Source organism: Oreochromis aureus, linkage group 14 (genome assembly GCF_013358895.1).
Source record: "Oreochromis aureus strain Israel breed Guangdong linkage group 14, ZZ_aureus, whole genome shotgun sequence".
In the NCBI taxonomy this organism is placed as follows: Eukaryota; Metazoa; Chordata; class Actinopteri; order Cichliformes; family Cichlidae; genus Oreochromis; species Oreochromis aureus.
The window spans coordinates 5588735-5610976 of record NC_052955.1 but is presented as its reverse complement, the minus strand read 5'-3'; the positions used below and the strand labels follow the sequence as shown (position 1 = coordinate 5610976).

General features: G+C 39.7%; 1 protein-coding gene across 1 annotated transcript in view; it reads left to right on the top strand.

The window, feature by feature from the left end:
• Positions 1–3013: 3013 nt before the first annotated feature.
• mark4b (MAP/microtubule affinity-regulating kinase 4b) overlaps positions 3014–22242 on the top strand; it is a 56027-nt gene continuing 36798 nt past the window's right edge. Inside the window, exon 1 of the mRNA XM_031739938.2 lies at positions 3014–4156. Within this exon, the coding sequence (XP_031595798.2) occupies positions 3959–4156 (198 nt within the window). The 5' untranslated portion in view covers positions 3014–3958. The remainder of the gene's footprint in view (positions 4157–22242) is intronic.

The window sequence follows — 22242 nt, the reverse complement described above, 5'->3', positions numbered from 1 at the left end:
AATGCAGGCTTTGCTGCAGGACTTAGTCTGCATTAGCTTTAGAAAAAAAGGTGTTTGGGGTCTTTCTGTGAACACACTGCAGCAATAAATCTGCTTAGCAAAAACAAACAGCAGTAACCGGCTTTAAACTGCACACATCCCCCTCCTGAGCAGATGAGCTCATTAAATCCTGAATTATATTGTTTGGTGCATATATCTGTTTTCATATTTAATTTGCAAGCTTCCATAAAAGTGTCAGGTTTGAATTCTGCTGCAGATGCCTCTCTATGCAAATCTTTCCTCATTATCTCTGCGGCGAGTGAGACGATTCACAGTGGAGGTAAAGACGCTTTGATTGAATCAGCAGGATGCGAGATAAAATATGTGAATTTAAATTAAAAAAAAAAACAGTGTACTGGTGATCATTGGGGTTCAGTGTAGAGAAGCATAAGATGGGCTTCTCTCTCTCTATACCTGTGATCAGAAGTGAGCTGGGCGATGACCATGCCATGTCCTCTAAAGACTGTGTGAGCCAAGAGGTTTAGATGCTTTGGTTTATACTGGAGGCATCATGGCGTGCTTACCTCTGGCTCTAAGTAAGCATCAAAACTCCTCAGATCTCCCATTCAAAGTTTTGTCTACTATTGGTGCATATATGACATTTTTACATCATAGAGATTACAATAAAAAGTCTGCAGTACAATTCAAAGCCTCCACTGTGGGGTAGAAAATGCCCTCAAAACCAGTAATGAATCAATATAATGCTGTAGTGCACTGCAGCTTGATTATGTAGAGGATAATATAGAAAGTGATAATATTTGATTTCCTGAGGTTTGGATTATCTTTCAATGAGCTTTTAAAGGGGGCATGTTTTCAGGTTTAATATTAAACAGTATTATTTGCTAATAGTTCTTGTCTGTTAATCAATAACAGCAAAAACAAAGGAGATGTACAGCAGCTGTTCCTTTCGATTGTTATTTTTTATTTGTTTTTAACAATGAGCAGACCTGCTGTTTAATTCATACTTTAAATTATCAAAAAATGTTACTTCCTTTGTGATTTTCAGCAAAAGCAGAAACAGATTTCTGGTAATATTAGCCTACTCTGTCTCTCTCACACACACACACACACACACACACACACACACACACACACACACACACACACACACACACACTCAAGCATGTCTGTATGAATGGAGTAATTGTGCCTTCATGCACACTGGGGGGGAAGGGTGTTGTGTTCTGATGCTGTTGCAAACGTGGTGTTTTGTTTAAGCTTTGCATGCACATGAAACACAGAGCTTAACTTATCTGGGTGAATATTACAGCCTGCATGATGAGCTTCTTCAAATTTCAAGCAACCACAGAAATAAAGCTGGTGTATTATTCGAGCTCTCATCTACAGCCAGAAAGGGGCATAATAGGTCAGGAGTAGTGTATAGGATGGTGACCTCACTTTATCAGAGGTCAGTCACCATAATGTGGTTCAATAACTTTTTAGAAGCCGTATCCTTGACATGGTCCCCAAAATTTAGGGTCCAGCTTTAGGGTCCAGTTTCTGCAAAGCTCTGGCTTTTGGAAAACTACAGCCTAGAGGGATTAAACTTTGCCTTATCCCTATTTATTTTTCACAGTCCTTTCTCAAGTGTTTTCCTCTGACTCTCTGCAGTTTGAGATATTTAAGAAAGCAACAAATCAACCAATGTCCTCTCACTTGAGCCAAACAAACACACATTTCTGTGCCTCACATTGAAAGGCTTGGAAATGCAACAAATTCACTCACTATAGATTTATAGTCATTAGTTAGATAGTGTGCCTGTGGGCCATGCACGTAAAACCCATTTGTATGTTGTGTGTAATTTAAAAATGTTTAAAAATTACTAGATAATAAGTAGATAAAATAATAAGTGCATTATAATAATCTCTATTAAATATGACTTTAAAGGTACTTTTTGTAAATACTATATATAAAATTTAACTTGACCTTCCACCACCAGGGGGCGGTGTTTCACAGGTGTGCTGATTTTCTTTTGACTTTTAGTTTTTAGCTCTGCCTCCATTTCTTCAAGACGCTTTGCCCTGTAAATAAAAATGTTTTCATAATGACTTGGCTGATTGAATTGCTGCACCATGTTCTAGTATAAATGAGCAGAAGTACCGATGATGACTCTTCCACAGTCATCAGCAATTTTAATTATTCTTCAATGGCTGCCCATTTGTTTTAGAACTGATTTTAAGATTTTACTTGTTTCATTTAAAACACCTCATGTCTTGCCTGTTGCTTCCATAAGAAAGAGAGGTTCTCAGCCAGAAACCTGCTCACTTTTCCCACCTCACACTTATTAGTTATTATCATATCATATTGCTTTAAACATGTATATAACTTTTCCTTTTTTTTCTAACTTCTCTTTTGTTTTGAAGGTGTAGATTATATATATTTCTAGATTTCATTTCTTAGCTCATGAGTTACTTCTAAGAGTTACTCTTAAGTTTTGCATGGCTCTGTTTCAAACTTAAATGGTGGAACTTTTATTTATTTATTTTTCATTTTGTAAGACGCTATAAAGGATGTATCTAGGCATTATGAAGTCGCCCACTGGTTTATGAAGCCCAGAGCTAAGCATTTTCACCACTGCCATCTTAGTGTTTTGAAACTGGATGTGATATGTGAGTGGTGAACCTGATTGTAAAACTCCACTATCAGTGAGTCATTAGTCATGGGCCTATGTGAAACACCGAATGGCCAAACCTTTTAATTTTCTATGCAATATGAGATGAAAATAGCGACGGAGCCCATAAACGCACCAAGAGTTCACTGAGGTAAGGGTTGTCTCCTGCTGGTCATTAAAAGGAACGCAGATAAAAGACACTTTCAGGCCTTTTATAAACAACCTTTATTAACACAATACATCGCTGTATGGGACATAAAGTCAAGCTGATAGCTTTTGTTCATCCTGGAAAGTTTACCATGGGTCTATAACAAGTATCTTTAACTTACGAGCTCTGATAAATTGCCGGAAGACTGATTTTTTTGCGGGGTACCTGAAGGCAGCTCAACAGATGAGAGAATAGCGCGTGTCTGTGTGCGCGTGCGTGGAAGGCAGCAGCAGCCCTGCCTACCGTTGACGTTCCTCTCTCTTTCTCTTGTCACTGTTTTTCGGGAGGCGAACTGGGGGAGAGGTCCGCTCTTCGCTCGTCTTTCTTAGAAAACAGATGGTGTGTTCGTGACCCGGCGGAGACGTATCTTCGCTCTCACACGCCGGTGACTTCTTCATTTACCGCTGCAGCACTTTTAACCAAATCAAAGAGGAGCGGAGAGGAGCCAAGGGCGGACTGGACAGAGAGGAAGAACCAACCGGAGGACTCACTCACTGGGAGGCTGCACGTCCGCCTGCTCTCTTCAATACATTAATTTATTTACCCGGGCCCTGAACGTCTCCCGGCGTCCAGAAGTGCTGCCTCAGCCGGTTCCTGCTTCCTTTTAAACTGACTGCGTCTTCGTGGACTGTCCCCCAGAATTATTCAGCAAGCTAACAGGAACACAGAAAGTCCCCCTGCTTTTTTTTCTTCTGAACTCAGACGGTGGTGGCCAGAGGGACACTGAGTCCTCGCCTCTGTTTCCTCTTATCAGCCCCTATCGGTTGCTGTGTTTTCCACCGGCTGTGCGTGCTTTCCTCCTTTCTCAGCAGAAGACGATGCAGGTGGAGGTAAACCGGTGACCACAGGGGCTGTTTTGTTAACTATCCAGCAGCGTGTCAACAGAGATGATAGGATAGCGTCTGGGAGGATTTGGGGGAAAGTGAAGCGCTAAGTGGGGGGGTCAGTGTTGGTTTTCCTTCTTCAGATGAGGCAGACACACCATAAAGACATGAAGTGGATGTAGCCAACCGGTTCAGTTTTTTTAAAGCATCAGTTTAAGCTGGATCACTGTCTTGGTGATCTGTGCTGCCTTCGCGGACTGTGACTATGAGGATTTTATGAGAAGTGAAGCCTTTTCCCCCCATCTACATACAGCTAGGCTAATCTGGGGTGGCATTTCTTTCTTTCTTTCTTTTTCACCCGGTGTGAACACAACCCCGACTTTTATTTTTTTCTCCTGGACGGCGAAGCTCACTCAGGGACAAAAAATGTCTTTACGCACAGCACTGCCTGGAAACGAGCGGAACCCGGACCATGTAAGTAGACAATTAAAAACCATAGGCGTCTGTCTGTGAGAGGTTGCACTTAGGTTTTTATTATGCTTTTCAAGGAGCTGATCATAATAACCCCCGTCAGCCCGCGGGCCCAGAGATTAGTCTGCCATGTGCAAAGAGCAGCTGCAATCAAGCAAGGCGACGCAGACGCGCTAATCTCCCCTAGCTCATTTGGGACAGGGTGCAGTTGGACACACATGCTGTCCAGGATGGAGATATGAAGATTAGACTTTCACCTCCACCTTTCGTCTACCGGTGTTTTCATTGCGCATGTTTACCCCCCCTCAGCTCTCAGCTGATCAATAATTAATGCATCTGATGCAAGACCACCCAGCCAACCCTCACCTCCACTCCATCACCTCCACCCTGTCTGGCCCGCCCAGTTTCCACTTTAATAAAACCGCGACAGAAAGCTCAGTGGGCAGCTCAATATTGCAAAATCTGCTGTGTCAGGCTAGCCTGGTCCATCCTGCTGATAGCCTTCTGTGTCTGTGGCAGCGTGGGATTTTGGCAGACTGGGTTTGAGTTATGTGTTCTTGATTCAGTTTTTAGTGTTTGTAAATATGTTTGTAATTACTGTGAACCTCTCTAATGTCCTATGACATCAGTTGAGCAGCTGTGCAAAATATCCCCACCTCTGTCTCAAGGGCACCCAGCTCAAAGCAGCCTGGAAAATCACTCACTCTTTTTGGATGTGAAGGTCTAACAAAGACCACTTCCTCTTAGTGCAGCTAACAAAACACTGAATACTTCCTTTCCTGCTTTTTAAGGTTATTTAAAGTGTATGTTGTCACTACCTCAGGCCGTGTATATCTTTTGTTTAGATAGGTACAAATATTTCCAGTACCAGTAGTGTCTCTCATTGAATTTTCCTGCATCCAGGGTTCTCAAAGTGCAGACCCGAGGCCAGTGGTGGCCCTTGGTAACATTTATTTGTGGTCATGAACACGACATGGAATGATAAAGCATACACAATGTTTCCCACATTTCACAGATGGATTGTAGGTATTGGTAATGACTAATTATTGCAAACGTAACACTAATAATGTGGAAGATTTGGACTGTTGCACTACAACAATAAGAATGTAAGACCTTTAGAAGTCTAACTAGCAAACGACAGCTTTTAAACATGTAAACTTGAAGGGTTGCAGACGTGTATTGGTAGCTACTGATGAGAATCCTGCTTAGTGAAAAGACACGACATCCCAAGGAAGTTAACATTAACAGCATTCATCCTCAGGACACACAGACATAATAGACAAATTTTAGCCTAACTGACTCAGGATATATCAGAGGATCAGACTCATTCCAGTGAAAGGAGCTGAAATATATGATGCTGAAGTTGGTGGAGAATGATATACTGGAATCTAGGCAGTGTAACACCTTACGTTAGGCTCACAAACAGCATTCCTGTGCAAGTGTACAAATCTTTGAGCATTCAATGGGCGAATTAGACTTTACTTAGATGCAGTGCCTCTATGAATTGACAGCAAGTGCATTATTAGTAGGACTGCAGCCAAAGATCATTTTGGTAGTTGGTTAATCTGCCAATTTTTCTTCGATTAGTCAACGATTATTTCAGTAAGTCTTATCTCCTCTTCCTGTGGGCAAACCTGTTCTAGGCTCCAGTGCCTCACCTCCTCAAGTCTACCCACCTGTGAATATCACCCTGTTTTTTTTTTCTCTCTCTCTCTCTCTCTCTCTCGCTACCCACACATTAGCTTCTTAATGTTAGGTGGAAGAGGTTTGCTATAATATTAATGTGTGTAAAAAAAAAACCCAAAAAAACAAAAACAAACAAACTAGGAGACAGTGTAGCTATCTCTGTTTAATGGTTTACTATCGCATTTCACTCATTAGCTGCCAAAAACTGATTTCTAGTATTTGCCAAAAATTAATTGCCCGTATTTAAACTGCTCTAAATAACGTTTTGGCCTTTAATTTGTGAAACATATGTCAAATGTATCCCTATCAAGTCATCTTGAGCCACAAACAGCATTCCTATCGAAAGGTGAAAGCCCAAAAGTGACGTTTATATCCTTTATTTATCCAGTTAAAATGTCTCATTGACATTAAAAAATGTATTTTTAAGAGTAATCCGGCCAAGTGGATCGCAGAAATTGCAACAAATATAAGAATAGGTTTAAAAAGATGTCTTATGTGGCCAAAATGGATTGGTTTGAATGTAGGTACAATAACACATAAAGTCATAAAGATACTTGAAAAACAGGTAATTTTTATATTTTATATATAATCCCTTTGTTAATCGTGTTCACCAAAGTCTATTTACCAATATAAGTAAAGACATGACACATAAAAAAGTACATGAAAACAATGGAAATCAGTTTTTAGCAGATGATCTCTTTTTGGCACAACACCGGCATTTTAAATGCTTGTCCACTGCAGTAGTGCTGTCATAGAAGGAAAGCTCTGCTTTGCACTGTCTGTCCTGATGAACAGAACTAACTTTTTGGGATTTCCTTACCTGGATCATTGAGCATGCGTCAAGACATTCTTCTTCGTTGGTATTGAGTGCAGTATTGGCAGATGATGATGGCGATAATGGCCACCATAGTTTCCTGCAGTGTATTACAGTTACAAAAACACATTTATGTTGTATAGTATATGACGCATCGACAATAAAATTTTGCTTCTGCATCATCGAGTATGTTGACGAATCGTTGTAGCCCTAATTTTTAGTAGCATTTTTTAATCCATCCAAGACAACAGTGTTATTGATTTATTATTATGCAGTCCTCTTGCTCTTATTTTAAAAGAGGATGCTAACTTGAACTTGCTAGTGCCTCCAGTCTAGTCTTTCCCTGCTGGTTGGCTTGTAAGGATGTCGTTGCTCTGAGCTGTCTTTACTGTCCGATCCATTGCTCAGACAGATTTGAAGTCCATTGTCTTGGATTGCAGCTGCCGGCAGTAATCTGGAATCTGCACCATATGGAAAGATAGCACACTAAGTTCGCAGAGTACCACGATTGCAAGCAGCAGTCCAGGACCATGGACTTTGAGTCCATACACTGGATAAGAAACTAACTGGAGAAGCAGCTGACTAGTGCTCCATCATTTATTGCCCCAGTTTATATATCATTTTATAGCATATTAAATTATCTAAATACAGTCAGTCGGAAACACTGATATAGCAATGTAGAACCAAGGGAGTGTTGCTTTTAAATGTCACTTCCTCTGTTCTTGCCATCTTAAAGTACTTTTGTGTCGAGAAGTGTCAAGAAATACTTCCTTGCTAATGTTTAAAAATTAGAAGAAGATTAAAAATGATAAACCATTCTCTGAACAGAAACATTTCAGACACTGTAAGGGATCAACTGGCACTTGGCCATCAAAACATTGAGAACCCTTGGGCTGCATCAGCTGGTTTCCTTGGTGTTCACACTGACCTTTCGAGTTGATCTACTGACATCAGTAAAGTGTGGTTTTTCCTGTAATGTGAAGTATGGAATGTATGAAAGGTATGATTAGGTCACTCTGGTTATGATATTTTATTGCACGACTCATTCTGGATTGTAGCAGTTAGGTGTTTATTGCTTATACTGCTTGCTAGAACGCTGAAGTACTTTTAGAGGTGGCAGAATCTTCTTTGACTTTTATGCAAACCTGTGTAGCTGGTTTGGACATTTACACCACATCCAAATAATAAAAATTCAAAAACATTAAAGTTAGATCGAGGCTTGTGTTACAATAAAGATTAAGACTAAAGAAGCTCAGTCTTCACATTGAGGAGGATCTGTTGCAGTTGCTTCTTTGCTTTCTGAAAATGCTGTTTTGTCCACACTGTGAGATACCAAATAAAAGCGAGAGCCACTGGTGGATTCTTTCCCCTGTTTTTTAATAACTGCAAGAGTCATAAAATGATTTCTCCTGAAGCAGAGCAGTAAACTAATAATAGAGCCTGTTAAATGCTTGATGCGGTCTCCTCTTGTCAAAAATGATCCTTGTAGAAATGCATATGTAGCATTAAAGCTGGTGAGAACTCGACATTGCAGGGAATAAACCAGAATGATTGCTGTCCTTGCTCAAACACAAGCCTTTTGTCTTAGTAACCTCACCATGGCTACAACATGGGGTCCTGCACACCCCACCCCCACCTTCCCATTATTCCTCACCCTCTGTCCATGTCCACACAACACACACACACACACACACACACACACACACACACACACACACACACACACACACACACACACACACACACACACACACACACTCGTTCACTCACCGACTTTGTGCCTTCAACTTACAGACCTTATCCCATTTTGATTTATAGCGACGTCCTTCCGGAAGCAAGTTTAGCCACTTGGCAGACATCTCAGCAGTGCATCCTGGCAGCTGTTTTAAGGCCTTTATCTAAATGAATGGTCAGACATCAATAACTTATATTTCAGGCTTCACTGCATCTACAGAGTCACCTGGGTTTGCTCAATTATAGAAAAAATCCCAGTCACAATTATTTTGATCAATACTGAAATCATAATTGACAGGATTACTTACAGACTCTGGAAGAATAGAAGAGTTATTGAAATTTTAAAAGCGGATTTCTTTGTACTTTCATTACAATTTCATTAGAAAGAAAATGTTAACTGAACCTAACATGCTGCAGCTTGGCAGGGAGTGGAAATAAAACGGTTGCTCTAAAAGAAAAAAATAAGAGCATATTTGACAACAAGCCAAAATTGTAATTGAAATTAAAAGTTGTCAGTTTGCACAGCCCTAGACTTATCATTCAAATCTGCTGAATGATGCTTGATTATCGTGCTTGGTGCAGCTTCGTAGAAAAGTAACTACATGTCGACACAAACCAAAAACCAGCTGCCTACAACTAGATCCGCTTGGTCTTAATATGCAGTGCAAACACAATATGTTGATTAGCACAAGCATAGTCACAGTCAAACACAAGGTAATTGGCAGTAAGTGTCTCTCACAATGCTAATGCACATGCTATCATTCTTCCAATATAGACATATGCCATTTTCCCATTTTCATAGCTCTGATAGTTTAGCTCCATCACCTCTGAAGTCTTTCTCCTTCCTGTGTTGTAGTAAAACTGTTGTTCAATACTTATTACCTCCAAGTCCAACAGGATTAGCCCTGTTTCACTTGTGATTGCACCAGCGCACAAGTATAAACGCAAGCAGTATGTTGGCCAGTAGGTGTAGGGGCTGCTGTGATTTGATGCAGGACTCTAAACCCACCCAAGAACAATTTCCAACACTGATTAATTAAAAATGTTGTTTGTGCTTCAGATCTTCACGTTGAATGCCAGATTTCATCACAGGATAGTTACAGATGGTAGTAGAAAGACAAATAAAAGTAAATGGAAGTTTTGAATGCAGCACACATGTGGTTGAACATGTTGGCGCATGTAATTGTGTGTTCTGCATGTAAGACAGAAAACCAGAGACCATCACAAATGAGATTATCGTGCTGTGGCTTCGTCTTCTTCTGAGATCATCAACACCACATTGACTTATCATTCAGTCACATCACACATGACATGACAGTCTGCACTTTCACACCACGCTCTACAATTTACATGTTCTTACTCTCTGTTCTCTGCTTTGCTCTCTTCTCTTGTTCAGGCCTTTCATTTCCTTTAACCTCGCCGTGTATATTTCTGACTCTGTCACAAAAGTCACAGAAACCAGAACTAATACCTGACATGTCCTCCATCTTTTTTCACCTTTATACCCCAAAGTTAAAAAAGTCCCAGCTGCTTTTGTACTCTTTAACTGCTTTAAGTCCTGGTAATTACTCTTCTGTATTGTATCATCTTGTGCTTTTTCTTTTCTTTTCTTGACACACACTAATCAGAAAATTGCTAGTTGTACAATACTTCAAACCTGAACAAACCAAACCAGAATATCGGTGATGTTCTTGTCCATAATGGCAGGATTATGCTTCCCTGTAGGGTGTGAACATTTTAGTAAAGAATCACTGACAGAAGGCACATCAACAGTTTACGGTAGACGACATGAATAGCAAATAATTTCTAGGCTCCACCTTTCAGGACGAATGAATAAATTACATTTTGTTTTTTACTTCCAATCTTATTTTGTGTGCTATGGATAATTGAATTGTTTTCAAGGACGTTGTTAATATTTTACATCTTTGTACCTTACTGAGCTCAGTTTTGAGCTTATTGTGACAGTTTTACATCTTTAATCTAAGGGTACAAAAGTAAAATGATGTGAAGCAAAAAGGCATTGATATAGCACTTTTCCCCAGTCAGGCAGTCATTCGTGTATTTGAGCAGTACAAAGAAGCCAGAACATGCAGGCGCAGGGGCAGGCTGCCAGGATTAAAACCCTTCTTGCTATAGGCTTGTATTTAAATTAAATAAGGAGATGACAAAGCTTTTAATTCTTAAAGGAAAATGAATATTTTCACTAATATTTTTGTTAAACTTATATGAGGTGTTATTAAAAGTTCCAGTAAATCAACTTGATCTGTTTTGAAGTTGCATCTGTGTCAGTGTTCATCTCCCTCTGTAGTTTCCTTGTTTCCACATGCGGATGACTTAACCCAACCTACTAAACCTGCATCTGTAAAAGGCCTGTGAGAATTTTCATAGAATCTTAAATGTTTTATTTAATCACAGGATCTTTTCTCCTCTTTAACTTTGTATTGCCTTGTATTTGTGTTTTTAGAAGAAAAAGTTCCGTCGGATTATCTCTTGAGTTTAGAATATTTTTAAAGTCTCAACAGCAAAAGTTAATTACAGGTGTAATAAACAGGTTTGCATTGCTCTTAATGCTGAACTGTGGGAATGGGCACACTTTTTTGCTTGGGGCTAGTCATAAGGTTTTAATGTGTGTGAGAGAGAAGGAAGTCATATAGAGGGTGTGGGTGAGTGCTTGTGTGCACATGCACAGCTGTGTTTTCTTACAAAAAGGCCAGCATGTCTTTCTGTGCGCCACTGCAGGGCACAGCGAGGCTTTTGTGTTTCCCCGGACAAGCAAAAAGATTCAAGTACTTGCTGTCCAGACATGTTACCCGAAAACTGGCACCCTCCTTTGATGCCCACGTTGGCATTCATTTCACCTAGAAACACTCCAGATACAGTCATAAACAGCCTTAGGCTTTAATTCATCTGGTCCGCCGAAGCCAGCCGAACCATGCATGATGGGTATGAAATTAAGCGGGCTGCTGTTAAATTGCATGCCCAGTTTTATGGAAAAATGTGTATTTGTTTGTGTTTATAGATACAAACTGTCATGTTGTTTTGTGACAGCACAACTCTGAAACTGAAATTTTTTAATAGGAGGTATATTTTGTGCACGTAGCACATATGGTGCCTAGATTTTACAGCCAAGATGTGTCACTGAGGCAAACAAGAAAATTGACCTTTAAAAGACACGAAAAACTTTTTGTTTTCACCAAACCACGATCTTTTTCTAAATGTAATCAAGTTATTTTTAATGCCCAACCAAAACGAGTCGTCTTTAATAGCCTGACCTAGTTGTTTTTATCGTCTGAGCCACTTCCAACAGTAACATATTTGAAATTAATAACACTTTAAAAATAAATGAAAAACAAATGAAATGGAAAGATTTGTTATTCGGGTAGAACTTTAACTGAGGTTTCTTGTGTGAGCAGCAAACCCCGCAAAGCCTCCACATGTGGACCTTTTTGCCCTTTAAAAGTAGAAGACATGATTAGTACACATGAAAATTCATGCCCAGAAATACAAATCTGCAGATGAAAGCTTGTGATTATTGCACGAGGTGCATTGAAACTGTGAGATAGCACGTACTGATCGCAGTGGCTTGCTGATGTTTACTTTTTTGTAAGCTTGCCAACTGAATCCAACTTAAAGGCGTTTTGGATTACAGCTGCAACAGCGGACCCAAAAGGTCAGAGAAGCAGAACACTTGGAGGGAAGTTTCCAGCTCAAATCCCTGGAGACGTGATTGAGTTACCCTCTGTTTAGCCTTAACAGCTACAGCAATGTTGCCCATGAGCGGGTCACAGAGCCCCCAGTTTCCCTGGTTATATTTTACAGCGTACAGTAGTAAACAGTGAAACTGCGAAAGCATGAGTGTAAAGCAGGGCAGCATCAGGAAAAGAGCTTAAGAGCTTACTGGACCTTCCTGAAAATGGCTTGCTCAAGAGCCTCTCAGTGGCAGATTTTTAAGGAAAATTTAAAGATTTGCATTCCCTGCTCACATTACTGGCTTAAATGCTATTGACATTAGCCACTATCTGTTGTTTTTGAATTGCATTTTCTAAATTGCTTTTCAAACACCCAGTGTGTAACTCAATGGGCCATATTGTTCCTGTTGATTTAATTTGAGCAATTTCTGATGATTTTTTTGGTTTCATCTGTGCCCATAGCTACTGTTAGAAATCTAAAATCAACAATAGCTACTTATAGTCTGATAGAAATGTAGTTTTTTAAAAACAAATTCATTAAAGATTCTCATTGAAAAGGTCTTAAATTAACGCTGAAATGATGAGATAATAATTGGAATTAGCTTTATGATCATTCCAAAGAAGGAACACGGTGTTAGATGCAGGTTAAAGAGCCTAAGCCAAAATAATAAACACAGTGATTAAACTTTGCTGGCACCAAATCCAAAATTAACTGTCTTGGCATTTTGTCAACACAGATTGTTTTCTCTCTAGCAATTATGTAATTCTAGTTAAGTGGTTAGGCGACAAACGCTGAACAGGTGGCGTTTTCTGCAGATCAAGCTACCATGTGCAGAATGACACTTTTCACGGAGCCTATGCTAACTGCCAAACGCTCACAAAGACCCCTGCAGACAAGCAGATTTGCACAATTACAAAATCTGAACCAGCAGACAAGAATAAAAGACACTCAGATATTCATAGTCAGAGCACACAGTCAGGCTGTTGTGTTCATTGTGTAGAGGGCCTCTTCGGCTGTCAGGTGTCGACTTACTGTCCTCAGTGTTTCTCCTCAGGCCTCAGCTGCTGCAGTTTAACCAAAAGCCCTTTTAGTTAACAGCCATCCAGTGTTTTTCAACCAGGAAGACCAGGTCGCTCTCCAAGAGCCATAACTACAGTTTTAGTGCTCGCTGGAAGATCTCATCAAATCTGCAAAACTTGTGTGCCCCTTGAAAAAAATAATTTCATGCCCAATTTGGGTTTTCGCAAGGAGCCATAGAGTGAGCTGGATTTTTGGGAGTGAAGGTTTGTGTGATGTGTCATTCAGCTGCCTTCTTTGGCGTCTTGTTCCCACGCCTGGTCAAATATCAGACCTCAGAATGAAACTCTGGTGGTTTCTACACAACTAACAAAAGTTGGTCCTCATGTACTTAAGGCAAGGAGTCTGAGGCTATCCCTGATAGTTCTGGCCCTAAATAAGTGCTCCAGTTAAGAGAAGTGAGAAATATTTCTATCACATTTCTGGTGGGGGGTTTTAGGTGGAAGGCCAAAAACTCTTTGGGTGCTATGATGTCTTGTTTACAGATGAAACCCTGCTTACCAACTTTTTAAAGTTATTAAAAGCTCCATGTGATAATGATGGAATCATGTCATTCGTGTGTGCATGTGATAATGTTTTAGTAACTAAAGTAAAATTTTCAGCTGTCCAACATCTCTAGCTCATACTCAAAAAATAGTTTGTTTGTTTTTTTTAATTGTGGTCAGTAGAAACGCAGAGCCTATGATGCAAGCATTGTCACAATACTTGCTGTTCCTCTATGTGTGTTTTTGTTTGAGCTAAGCTGACTTTTTTTGCATTTATCATCTGGTTATAGACAGAGAGCTAGAAGTACATTGCAAGTGTTGTCAGTAACTATGGTATGACTTCCCCTTGGCAGTGTGGTTAATAGCTTCCTGCAGCAGACCATAATCTTAAAGAACACTACTTCCGAACTTAAATGCCTAACATTGACATCCATTATTCCCGCTTTGTCAGAAGGTCTGCAAAATCCTTGTCTGTGAAGCCAAACCAGCAATTACATTTAATTTAAGAGATGTTACCAAGCAGGTCATGTTTCTCTCCGATCAGTGTGCATGGTTTCATTTTCTAGACAAATTGCTTTGGGCATGAGGAACAAACATAATTGTGAGAGGTTGTGTAGGTCTTGTAATTTTAGATTAGGTAGCAAAAAGGGCAGAAACAAGGACTGAGCTGTGGGAATGATGGAAAAGCGAGTGGGTAGAAGGTAGTGAACTTAAATTAAGAGGTCAACTGTCAAATGATTAAGAGGACTTGACTCAAAAGTGTATGCTTATATGATATAGACTGGTATGAATGTGGAAGTATGCAGCAAACTGTGAGTAAGACGGGCTGCTAGTTTCACAGATTACAAGTTGTCTTGACTAATCCAGTCATGTTCAGCATCATAAGTTTTATCTATGAAAGGAAGTAAAGATTTCATACAATTTGCCTAGTTTTAGCAATTTTTAGTCCCACCAGAGATAACACTTGATCGTACTCATCTCTGACATTACTGAAAAAAAGCCTGATGAGCTACTAGCTCAGAAAATGAATTAAAAATTAAAACATTATTACAAAAATCTTTTAAATGGAAACTATTATGGTTCGATTTCTATTCTAAATTTCACCCTGTGTACTGAACCCTCCATTATTACATGTCCACAGTTTTTGTTTGAGTAATACTGAATGCTGCCGTATACTTAAAACTAATCTTAGTAGTCAGTATTTCCACTTGGGTGATTCCTTTGGTGAGGGTGGGGGGCTCCCCAGCCTTCCTATTTAGTACACAAAAAAACAGACTATACAAAAGTTGGTTTTGATCTCTACAATTTGACGTCTAACACTGAAGTTTCCTCTGTTGCCACCTGGCAACATCTGGTTGCTATGGAAAAATGTGCATTCTCTGACCTGTTGGTGAGTGGTTGCTGGCTGTTGCTAGGTGAAATTGGTTGCAAACAGGTTGCTGTACCATAAACCTGTGCTGGTTTGCTGTGATCACTAGCAGATCACTACGTCTGCCTGTCGTTTGCATGGAAGATGCCGACTTTTCTGAAAACACTTTTAGATTAATTAACACATGTTGGGAAGTTTTCAGTGTATTTACAGTAGGCTGTCATGATATGCTGTTTTCATCTCAGTGTTGTACCTCCCTTACTGTGCATGCTCAATCCCTCAGTCCTACCACAAACTATGAGAGAAATGAATGAGATCATACATGACTGCAAAAAGCAGCAGAGAAACTGACACTGTGGGGAAATGACACAATGTCACCTAAATTAGCTAAATCAAGTAACTCAAAGGTTATTGAAATGGACAGTAAAATTTTTCCCAAATGGAATTGTGCCTTTTCTTTGCATTTATGGATATAAATTTATACAGTGATGCAGGGTTTAGGGAGAGAGGAGCTGAGGTCTAGCCAAGGAGTGACTCAGCTCTTTAATCTGCTGCTGTTGATCCACACAGAATAAATCTGACCCTTACTCAGCCTGTACTGATGATTACAGAGCCATGGCGAATGATATGCTGAGTAATGTGGCACATTTCCAGAGGCAAAAAGAAAGCGTGTGTGTGTGTGTGTGTACATTTGCAGTCCTGCCTTGTCCAGACAGAGGAATCCAGTTACATTTTGCATACTGTGGGGCCAGATGATGTCACACTGGAGGAAGGAGGCCGCATTTAACCCACAGTGTTGGGTAGTTGTCCTCTTAATATTTGTACCTTCTGCCTCATGTAGGGGATGATATTTAAATGCCTTCTCTTAAAACCTCTCTGAGGTATTTTGACCTAAGAGGGTAATGGATTTAACAAAGGGGGCATTGTGGTGCAGAAAACAGTGATTTATTCATATTCGTTTTATTTTTTTTTCAGAACAATTACTGCTTTTAGTGAAGACTTGGTCATCACAAGATGACTTTTTTTAAATGGGGTGTTTAATAATAGCCAGAGTAGCTGACACTTAACAGGGTAGTTAACATTGTCTTGATTTTTCAAATTAAGGTCAATTTAATGATGATTTAAGCCTTAATAAGTGCTATAATGTACTCGGCCTGACCCGAGGGCACAAAGAACCGGTTTTAAGCCATGTAAAAATAAGAAAATGGAATCAAATCAGGCTGCTCTGAGTGAGACTGCTAAATGCCTTGCTGTGTTATTGCATTTGGATCATAAATCAGAAGGTTAACATTGGACTTCCCATAAAAGACAGAGAGGGAGAGGAGCAACACTGGTCTGACTCAAGTTTGGGCTAATGGTATTGGTAGGAATTTGACTGACTGTGGCAGAAGCCAACCAATGTCTATCTGCTTCTTTGCTTTAGTCATCCGCGGATAATCTGAAACACAAAAAATGCTTTAGGGATGTTTGAATATCAGTCATTTATGTTGTTTAAGGGGCAACATGTGGAAGCAATGCTTATTAGTCACAGTGAGAAATAGTTGTGGGTTATTTAGACTCCCTTTGAAATAAAGTCAATTCTTCTTTCCGCTCTCATTTCTTCCAAAAATACACACATTTTAGTCCAGTGTGACCTTCATCTATTCATCATACTCTTCTCTCACACATTGCCTGCCACTCTTTATCATCTGTTTACTAGTACAGCAGAAAGTGTTACAAAATGGTTCATGAAGAAATATCAACTCCAAAAGATTATTTCCTGCGATGAACACAACACGATGGTGGGGACACAGTGTAAGCGCTGAAATGTTTGCGTAAGGACTGATAATTACGCTACATAAATACTGTCAGAAATCAGTATTAAGTTAATTAGAACAGAACTCTTGAGCTTTACAGCATAGCTTTGAAAGTAAAATAGATGAGCCATTAGGAGATTTCTTTTGTGATTTCTTTTGTATATTGATATAGACTTAATATATGCTTTTTATAAAATAGAGCTGGGTAGTCTTATCCATGATGAGGGTTTTTAGCCAACCCTAACTGGCGACCAACATTGAATGGACATCAGCTAAACGACAACATTTGCCTCGCCTTTCTTTACTTTTATTCTTCCGGACTTTAGTTTTACTAACTTTGCCATGTTGTTTTTATACTTGCATATAAAATGGTTGTGTTGTTCTTTCTCCACTCTTCACCGTGCCTTTGCCACCAAGACTCGAGTCTTTCACGCACAGACATCTATGCCTGGTGAGACAAAATGTTTAGGAGAGGATGTAAATGACTGTCTCTGCAAGTGCATGGTTAACCACCCTCTATGTATGCTGCAGTTTGCATAATTTTCCAGCTGATTTTAGGTCTTTGGTTGACACTCTTATTTATCACTCTCTCATATGTCAACGTGTATGGTCCCTGAGATCATCATCTGTTAGTGCAGTACTGCTACGAAATGCAATATCTTGGAGTTCTGGCTTTAAAAGACTGGTTCCTCTTTCGTTCTCAGATATAAACAGATGCAAGATGACTAATGTGATTTTTCACTCCTTTTTGTAAGCCACACAAAATGCTTCCTGCTTTTTCAAACAAATCGGATCACATGGAATCGATCACATTATGAGGAAAGTGAAGCTACAGCAGCTGGTTGAGCTGAAGCTCCATTGCATCAGACAGCTTGTCTGTTATGGTCACTGGCATGTTTTCAGCTCTTTCTTCCTTTTGGGGCCTGCCAGGAAATGCTCGCTGAGTGTTGCAGCGCAACATGTGACACGTCTGCTGTCATTGCTGTGACATCTCTGTCTCCAGAACAGGATGTGACGCAGGTTAAGTTCATGCAACTTCCTGCTGCTTTTGACACACACTCCTGATGGATGAGTGAGATGTGACAGGTTTATACAGGGATCCTGAGCTCTTAGAGAGGAAGAGGAAGACTGTCTTGCGAGCGTGGACAAAGCTAATGTCTTTCATGTGTACTCCCACTAGCAGTTAGACTTAAAGCATAGATTGCCGGTTGCATGAGAGGAAATTAGAGCTGCCAGTCAACCTCAAATTATATGATCTGGGGCCAGTTTCACAATAATAGAGTTTACTACAGCTTAGATAATGGAAATATACTTAAAATAGATGTATAAATTCATTTTGTGTATAGTTTTTTAGCTCTTTAGACCTTAAGACCTTAACTTTCTTAAGCAGGAGTACAATTAATAAGTAAATAAAGATGCTTACATCAAAAATAATGGTACACTAAGTAACTGCTGCAGAAATTGTTTGTCTAAAAAAAGGAAGAGGGACTAAGAAGCCTAAAAAATGCTGCTGAGATTATAGTGGGTAGTGTAACTCTCGTGTTGGTACTTTCTAATGGTCTAGTGGTTTATGTAGGCTAATTTTGATGTTGGGTGTAGCTGCTTGACTAATAATTTAATTACACAGCTTAAAGGAGAGCTTAAAGCAATTTATTTCAGTAAACACCATAAATTGGTTTTGATAACAAAGTAGTGTTTGTTATGTGTTTATTATTCTTAGCAACACATCATGAGTCATGTTGGGGTTTTTTTTGGGGGGGGGGCGGTGCTTCTTCTAAATGAAGGTGTAACTGCGTATTACAACGGTAAGGTAAGGATTTAGTTAGCTTTGGCTTCAAATGAGTCAATTTTTATTTTTATGTCAAAGTGTAAGTGGCCAGAAACCAGTGGTCCCCCAGTTGAATTCTTGTTAAAACAAATAATAGCATAAGGTCAGTGTAGACCACCTGCTGTGGCTCTGTGCCCCACAGAGAAAAGCACTGCCTTGGACTAATGCATAGGAAAAGTCAAAACTGTCTTGGTGAAACTAGCGCCTGGTCGGCTACATTCAAAGCAAACTATTGGAGTAAAGTCATTGTGGGACTTTCCTATCACTGCAATAAGTATGTATTTCCCTAAACTGGTTTGCTTCTTTGTTTTCCTTTAAATACCTTTAAGTTTTTCCTCCTTCATAGTTTACAGCTGAACATGCTTTAACCTCTCGGGCAGGACGAGAAATCTAACATATCGACCTCACTTTTACTGATGGCAATTTCTCTTTCCTTTTTTTAGCATAAGATAAGAATCCTTTTTATTTCCATCCTTCTTATCTCTTTGTTGTTTTCTGTTATGTTATGGAGATGACGTGTTTGCAGTCCTGTGTAATAGAGCCAGTGACGTACCAGTCTGAGGCCGAGAGCCTCGGGAGCAGAAGAGGAAGCTGGACTGGTACTGTAGGTTACTGTGTCTGTGACGATGGCTGAAAGTTACACCATTCCTTTGCTGGACATAAGGTCACACATCCTGTCTTTACTTAGTACCTCCCTACCCAGCACACACACACACACACACTCAGAGCAAAAGTACGTCCAAGACACCTCCCTCAGGGTGTGGTCCATTGTGTGGAAGCACATTTGTATTCGTCATAGTGCGTGTCCTGACGTAGTGTTGCCTGCCTCGCCTTTACATTCCTCCAGCTTAATTTAAAACTAATATAACAGACCACAGAAAAATCACATTTTAATTCTGCCTTTGCAACAGTGAATTGAGTCTTTTGTATTGAGTTATTTATGAGTCCTGCTACACCATATAAGCAATAATCCCTATAACAACAACAACAAAAGTTTAATTTACAGAAGAGAAACAGCATCCAGAGAAATGATAAACTAGACAGGCATGTTCCACGGAGTATAAAAGAGGAAAATGTTCCTCAGTCAGATGAGGCCCATATTGAGAGTTGATGAGATTCATGAGTTTCCATTCATCGATTCATATCCATTTTGTTTGGCTGTACGCCCACACAGATCAGTGCAGATGGAAGATGACTCCTGTGCTGTACAATGGCCAAGCCAGACATGCAAACATGCATGCCACCGCAATGCCACCACATACTTGAGCTAACACTTACCTCTTATTACAGACTAAAAGTGATTTCCTGTGATTTGTAGCTCATGATATCTCTGTAGTTTTTCATAGAAAAAGACGGGACCAGAATGCTGCAGATCTGCTTAGAAAAACCAGTTAAATGTGTTGAAATGATAAGTTTCTGTGGGAAACTATGTGTGTACTTAAATCCACAGGTGATCTGCTCAGAGGCTATGAAATTTTTTTTAAAATTTTTTTTACCAAAGTAAATGAACATTCACAACTCGTTCATTGCTGATTAGTTGGGAGTTCAAACTTGACCGGACCATCTGTTGAGCATAAATTCAGTCAGTCATGAGGTTTTATTCTTATTTCCATCTTCAAATCATGTTTTGGGCTGAAAGCACAGTTTTTGTTTTGTTTTTTGTTTTTTAATATTCCGTCTGATATTTTAAGAAACTTTCCCACAAACTTTTTGTTTTCAGATGTTAATACGTCACTTTGAAATACGAGAGAAATGGCTAAAACCATATTGAGAAATAATCAGAACCATTTTTTGCTCTTGGTTTAAGAAAGGATCTTTATCTGCTTTGTTGACACCTGATCACGATCATCATCCTTCAGGCATGTCACACCATCATAAAGATCTGAAAATTTTGAGAAACCGCACGAGAGGCTGTAGTTTTATTTTATCTTATTAATTATGAGATCAAAATTATTCTGTTATAGCAGCCAGCTTATTTTAAACTAACACAAAATCTAATAAGAAAACAGCAGCCAAAAGTAAATAGCTCCACAAAATCAAATTACTGTTTGTTTAAATAAAGTAGAATATAAATGAAATACAATAAAATGGCTATATTAAGTAAATTAGCAAGTAAAGCAGAAAACAGCAAACACCAGATTATATTAAAGTGTCAGAACAGAGAGTGTAAAGTGTAATGAGCACTGCAGGTTTGAAATAAAACCATTAAGGTGCTCGGACAGACATGTTGTGTTGCCTGATGTGGGGAAAATGTCCTGTATCTTCCTTGTGTATATAAGCTGATTATAGACGTGGATGACTATGCATACAGTGCAGAAACTTCTTTAAACAACTTTTGGCAACTTTTCAAGCTAAAAGTCGGCGTCAGATCTTTCGGCATCATGTCAGGCCCTTTGGCAGCTACGCTCACACCTTCAGCGCATTGTTGTTTAATTGACATCAAGCTGTCATTCGTGTAAGCCACACATGAATTTATAGGAATAAGCTGGCATGCTTCCTTTGTTGAGTCATTGACAGCAGCCTTGCCTGTCAACAGTGTTACTCTCTAAGTTGGTGTCGAAGGAATTATCCAGAAAGTAACAAAGAAAACCTAACATTTCAGGTTGGTTTTTCTTCATAGAGACTAAAATGTAAACTGTAAAATGAGAGACTAACAAAACACCAGAATCTCACTCAGCGAAACTGAAGCACAAACTTCTTGGGTGGTCTTTAAGAGTCAACAAGCTGTATTGTCGGATAATTGAATTAAAAACGCTTCAAGAGGCACCAACAGTACAAACACAGTGGAGCAGTCCACTTTAGTGACTAATTTTACACCTTAGCAGCATCCAAGTGGATTGAGTTCTGAAAATAGCTGCCCACTATGCAGCTCTTATCAGCAGAGTTCAAAATTTTTTTGAACCAGACCATAAATTTGCTTTTAATGGTTCAAAGTTGGGAATTTTAATACTGGGATCTGGGGATTGACTCAGTTCTTTAGAGTTACCCTAAGGATCATTAGAGGGAGTGCTGTTTTTGGTACTTCATCATTTTTCAGCTCTGGCGTATGCATACTGGAGAGGAGCAAAATCTGATTTTATAATAAGGATAAACATTGTATTGGTTTAAACTCGCATACTTTCCTGTTACAATGTAACGATGCAGAACATGGACACCAAATCTCAGTGCTTTTAGTCTGCAAGGACAAGGTGCAGCTTGTTTGCTGAATGTGCAAATCATTTAGCAACAACCACCGCACCCCACCCCAAACACACACACACACACACACACACACACACACACACACACACACACACACACACACACACACACACACACACACACACAGAGCCCTTCATCCATCTATATCAAATGTCACCTTACACCCATACCGGAGGGGGAGGGTGGGGGGCTTTAATCGCCCCACTCCCCACCCTATAATATCTTTGCTGCTGCAGTCTACCAGCAATATAGACTCCATCACATCTTGCTCAAGCACACACACACATGCACGGGCCTGCTTGTGAATGAAACTGCGTGGTAATCAGAAGGATTGGGTGAATCGATAGACTGCACTCCCTGAAGATGGGGAGATGGCCACCAGGATGCTCAAAATGATGAGAGGTCGCTG